This window comes from Gadus chalcogrammus, chromosome 14 (genome assembly GCF_026213295.1).
Source record: "Gadus chalcogrammus isolate NIFS_2021 chromosome 14, NIFS_Gcha_1.0, whole genome shotgun sequence".
Classification (NCBI taxonomy): Eukaryota; Metazoa; Chordata; class Actinopteri; order Gadiformes; family Gadidae; genus Gadus; species Gadus chalcogrammus.
This window is the reverse complement of record NC_079425.1, coordinates 5,391,819-5,397,591: the sequence shown is the minus strand read 5'-3', so window position 1 is coordinate 5,397,591 and position 5,773 is coordinate 5,391,819. Positions and strand designations below refer to the sequence as shown.

The 5,773-nt window shown below is 44.6% G+C and overlaps 1 protein-coding gene across 1 annotated transcript in view; it reads right to left on the bottom strand.

Moving 5' to 3' along the window:
- Window positions 1-389: 389 nt before the first annotated feature.
- fah (fumarylacetoacetate hydrolase (fumarylacetoacetase)) overlaps window positions 390-5,773 on the bottom strand; it is a 12,006-nt gene continuing 6,622 nt past the window's right edge. Inside the window, exons 10-14 of the mRNA XM_056608570.1 lie at window positions 5,446-5,521; window positions 3,666-3,712; window positions 2,796-2,897; window positions 2,272-2,389; window positions 390-979 (exon numbers count right to left, since the gene is read on the bottom strand). Of these exons, the coding sequence (XP_056464545.1) occupies window positions 903-979; window positions 2,272-2,389; window positions 2,796-2,897; window positions 3,666-3,712; window positions 5,446-5,521 (420 nt within the window). The 3' untranslated portion in view covers window positions 390-902. The remainder of the gene's footprint in view (window positions 980-2,271; window positions 2,390-2,795; window positions 2,898-3,665; window positions 3,713-5,445; window positions 5,522-5,773) is intronic.

Below are 5,773 nucleotides of genomic sequence, written 5' to 3'. Positions count from 1 at the left end.
AAGCAGGAAATTGTCTTAATGAAGACAGAGAATCATATGGAAGAGAGGGCTACATATTGCTTTTTGAGGTTGTACAGTCCCTCTCCAACATCTGGGGCTGATGATTTCAAGCAATAAAAAACGTTTTTTATAATCCCTCTCTAATTATCAACGTGTATTTGAGTGATGTGACAACTTGCGGTCTATTTTTCAACATGGGCCGTTAAATCTGACAGCTGGTATTCATTTCATGATCATAACAATGTTGCAATTATTACAATGCAGTCTGGTGTAGGGCTTTCACTTACCATTGACTCTCCAACCCACTGAGGATCAATGACATTAAGAATCAAACAGTCGAAGGGAATTAAAGTTAACTCAGCAGAATGACAGAAGACTTCAATACAACGTTACAAATACAAGATTGTATTTTATTTAACGAGCCAAGAAACAGTTTCAAGTTACATCAACTTGACCTTCGAGAAAATGCACCCTTTTTGAAAGTTAAAAAGTTTCAGTAATTTCTTTTTTTACATTTTATTTCAGTAACAACCTTTTGAATAAAGGCACTTTTAAAGGGGCCAAAAGGGGCTCCTGAGTTTAATTGATGAGACGGTCACAAATGATTTAAGGGCTGAGTCTCCACAGGGCAAGAAACAATCTCAAACCCTTTGCGGACTCATTGAAGAATCATCAAACTTCATATACTTATGCACCAACTACACGTTGTGCAATTGCCGTTTCCGATTGGTTGAAAACCTACTAGATGACCCTTGTCGTCCATTGTGTAGTAGGAACAATAGAGGGAGAACGAAATCAGGTTAGCCGGAGCACCATGCCAATAGTGGTGAGATGATTGATTTGCTTGTGATGGACGGACAGACGGTGGACAGCTGGGCGTCTCTGGGGACCGCACGGGGGTTTCATGGTCGCAGCGCCGGCTGAATGGTGCCGACGCAAGTCCCAAAGCCCACCCGGTATCCGTCTCCCTGGCAGTAACCTTGACAGAGAGCAGGACATGGGGATTTCCCTTAATCGCACAACAACCAGCATGGGAAATCAACAGTGCTGTCAACCACCACCTCAATCTTTAGTTTGGGATAGCACAGTATGAACCATTGAGGACTCAATGAATAGGCAAAGAAATATGACAAAAATAATGAGAATGTAATAGTAATACCAAAAGAAGCCAAAAAGTGTGATTGGGCCATTTTCCCCTGCAGCAAAAGTATTAAGGAGGCAGGGAAAGCAAATGGAGAGTGAGCCCAGTTTGGCTGGGAACTCCACAGGTATACAGATTGCATGGGGATGGGTTTCCTCTGTTTCTAGTTTTAGGCCCAATCCCATTTCTACCCCTTACCCCTCCCCCCTCCCCCTTGTTTTGAAGGGGTAAGGGGAAGGCGTAAGGGGCAACCTTATCCCTTCAAAACAAGGGGAAGGGGTAAGGGGAAGGGGTAAGGGGTAAGGGGTAGAAATGGGATTGGGCCTTAGTCTCACTGTGGGTTTTTGTGGGAGAGAAGGAGGGAATGAAAGAGAGAAAGTAGGGGGGGGGGTAGAGAAGAGGAGAGAGATGGAAAGAGGTAAAGGGAGAGAGAGGGTCTGGGAGAGAGAGAGAGGCTGTATTGCAGCAGAGCTTTGACTAATGGTTTCCATCTGCAGAGTTGAAGGCTCTCTGGGCCTATCCCTTGCCACCAAAATTATATTTTGAGTAAAATTCTGGACACACACGAAAGGTTAAAAAAGCAAGTTGAGAGAAACAGATGTACAACAAAGAGTCAAACTTCAACAAGCGTGATAGATTATTAGCAGCATAGCGCCAAGATACCAATGTTATGTAGCAAATTAAAACCAGGAGGGTGCTAACACGCTATAGGCCGGGAGGGAGGGTGTAAAGTTATCAGCAGGCTGTGGCCAGTTCTCGATCTGATGTTTGCTGGTTGATTCCACAAGCTTGGTTGTAATTTTGAATATGCTGGTTATAAACGAAGCCTATCTGGTAGTGGATCTGTCAGATCTCATGTTTAAGAAGTTTGCGTGATTTAATGTCGAGCCACAGTCAACTGTATTTCTTAAGAAATGTCTGGAATAAGAACACTGATCATATCAGTGTTCTTATTATTTGTAGTATTATTATCATTTAGATTAATTCATCCAGGGAGCAGGGAAGGCTTAGTTATCTTGGCTCGAAGGATGCCTACAGGTAGACATGAAGGCAGGCATCGGGAATCAAACCCACCACCTTTCCACTGGGAGTGGAAGAGCCACCAGCCTATCTCGCAGTCTGACTCCTACCTGTGATCTTGACCTGGTCTCCGTCCTGGAGGAAGGTTCTGGTGTGTCCCCCGCTGAGCTCCAGGTTCTTGGACCCCCTCCAGGACAGCTCCAGCATCGAACCGAACGACTCCGGGTCCTATATGGGGGAGGGGGAGGGACACAGCTTGACAGGGCCACCACAGCTTGACAAGAGGCCCCTCCGGTACTGAGGAGGGCTGCTCAAGCTTTAGCGTCTCAAGGCTCAGTCGGGTGTGAATAAAGAAGTAATAAGCCAAGGTCCTTCCTTCCATTCAGTGTGAGGAACATAATAAAGGTAGGTTTAGCACAGCTCCTAAAAGCAGAGACACTTTGGTTTTATTATTTCAAGTTTGGGGTTTATTTTTGCAATGAAGACAACAATTTCCGGACAATTCTAAATTAATGTCTAATCCCCCCCCCCCCCCCCCCCACACACACCTAGGTTCACCTCTCATACACCCAGGTCCACCCCCAGACACCCAGGTCCACCCTGCTTGTTCTCAGACGCCAGGGTTCAGACTCACAGGTCCGCTGATGGTCCCAGACGCCAGCAGGTCTCCTGGTCGCATGTTGCAACCGCCGACGCTGTGATGAGCCAGCTGCTGCTTCATGGTCCAATACATATACTGCAGAGAGGGGGAGACAGATGGAGGCAGAGAGAGAGAGGGCGAGAGAGAGGTAGAGGGAGAGAGAGAGGAAAATAGAGAGAGGAAGAGAGAGAGAGACATAAAGAGAGAGAGAGGGTCATATTTGTGCTTTAAAGGATTAATGATAGACCTTTTGGGGCGTACTCTTTATCAGTGTTTGAACTTGATAGTTGATATTCTTGACGAACAAAAAGGAGCAGTCTACGCTTTTGGTAAGATTATTATTTGGTTTGCTTTCTTTTTTGTTAAACGTGAATCCCATGTTGACTCAACAGCCCCCGGCTACTGTTGGATCAAAAAACATTTTACAGCAATTTAACTGAAAAATATTTGAAATAATAATGAAGGGGAATGAAAACCTATTCGGCTCACTTCAGCCAATTATTTCAAGATAGCCATCATTTTATGAGAGAACACCTTACCACACGCACACACACACACACACACACACACACACACACACACACACACACACACACACACACACACACACACACACACACACACACACACACACACACACACACGCACACAAACAGTAACTAAAATAACTCACAGACCCCTTAGGGGTCCGTGAAGTCTCTGAGACAGATCTCCGTCTTTGTGAGCTTAACACACACAACGAGTCTCACGCACACCCATCCTACACCAATTTATCATTTTTTTAAAGGGGTCTGTTTTATCCTCCTCCTTCAAAGGAGCCGAGATAACACAGGTTGTTGTTGACCCCCGTTGTAATGCTCTTACCTTGAAGTTGGACTTGCATATGGTATCTTCCTCTGTCATGTCCTCACCTTAAGGAAAAGGGGAAACACAAGTGGGGGATGAGAAGGACACCGTCTAGGCTGTGGTGTGATCTTCACCTTGATGAATAAAACCATGACTTTGTTATGATGTATGAATCATAATGTGAGCGTAATGTGTAAGTGCATACCTAAAGAGTTGTTAAGCACATCAAAAAAATGAATATGGAAGAGGAGAGAGAACGTGACAGTGGTACATACACAGAGAGGGTAAGTGTTGGAGAGGGAGAAAGAGAGAGGGTTAATGACTGTTACCGGGCTTTCAGACCAAAAGGTGAATACATACAAAGTCAATGCAAAGACGCGAATAGATGCAAAATCTGCACCCGCCAAGCAGGCAGCGTGGTTGGTTTGAAAGGTGTGACGCTAATGACCTGGTTGGCGCGGATTTCACGTCATTCTAGTCATGCAAACGATGCAAATTCTTCATTGGTTGGAGTTTAAATATTTGATACTTTTATGGAGTTAGAATCATGCCAAAACCCCGCACACACGCAAAACGTGTTTTGCTCGCGCATAACAATTCACAAGCACACAAAACTTGTTTTACTCACACAATGATTCACACACACGCTCAGTGTGGTTTGCAAATACAAAACATCATTCACAAACTAATGCATTTTGCTTCAGAAACAAATAAATTATGTTTTACACAAAGTACAAAAAAAAAAATCCTTCAAGTACACAAAACAATTCTACAAGTACGGAACACGAAAGCTGCGCGTGGATCGGAATGCATTTGCGCACGGATCGGAATGCATTTGCGCACGGATCAGCAAGGCGGAAAATTTGTGCCAAAAGTCACGTGACAAACAAATGTCCTGTGATTCACACTACACAACTGAGCGTGTGTGTGAATCATTGTGCGTGAGTAAAACACGCTTTGTGTGCGTGTGAATCGTTATGCGTGAGCAAAACACGTTTTGCGTGTGTGCGGGGTTTTGGCATGATTCTAACTCCATATACTTTCTCGCAAAATTTCGCCTGATGCAGACTCAAAAGTTTGCGGTTCACGCGAGCAACCTTGCACGAGTAACGTGGGTAGAATATTCTCTTCTGCTTCTGGTGTCAACGCACTTTTAGAGTGAGAGAGGGTGAGGGTGTTGGAGATGAGAGAGAGGGATAGAGAGCCATTAAACATTATCCTGGACGCCCTCAGGGTATTTTCCACCAGTGTCATTCTGACCCAGAGTGTGAGAACTAGCGTTTGAACAGAAGATCCCTAACATCAAACTGCAGGCTCACCCCAAACACCGCTCATTGCTGCTGCCGTTACTGATTGGCAGAAATCAGTAAATGAGTAGAGAGTAATTATTCTCTCCGTAGGGTCAGTGACATCACCAACTAGAGCTGAACCTGCGTTACCCCAGAGATGACGCTGTTTTGGGGATTTTATTACTAATGTTGGGTTAATTTTAACAGGTAAACCACCAACAGGAGCCCATTTGGTGGGTTGGCCCCAGTGAGTGAGTGAGTGAGTGAGTGAGTGAGTGAGTGAGTGAGTGAGTGAGGGGGTGAGTGAGTGAGTGAGTGAGTGAGTGAGTGAGTGAGTGAGTGAGTGAGTGAGTGAGTGAGTGAGTGAGTGAGTGAGTGAGTGAGTGAGTGAGTGAGTGAGTGAGTGAGTGAGTGAGTGAGTGAGTGAGTGAGTGAGTGAGTGAGTGTGTTTGAGTGTGTGTGTGTGCATGTGTGCACGTGTTCACGTATGTGTGTGTGTGTGCTCTTACCTTTGAGTGAGACAAACAGGTTAATGTTGAAGGCGTAGTAATCGGTATGGCGCAGGTAGGGGAGGGGTTCTGGGTCCTGGGACAAAGAAAAGCAATATCAATACAAAGAATCCATTCCAGCCAACAACAATAAACTATATTTAAAATACTGATATTACTCTTGATACTACATGGTTAAACTGGTACAAGTATCAGCTATTAAGACTGCAATTTTCAATCAGCACGATTGTCAACGTGTTATTTTGATTTTTGTTAAGGACCATGTTGTTGATTCTGGCATTACTGTCAATTGAAATTAATCATGGGTGTCTATTGTCTACGGTACAGA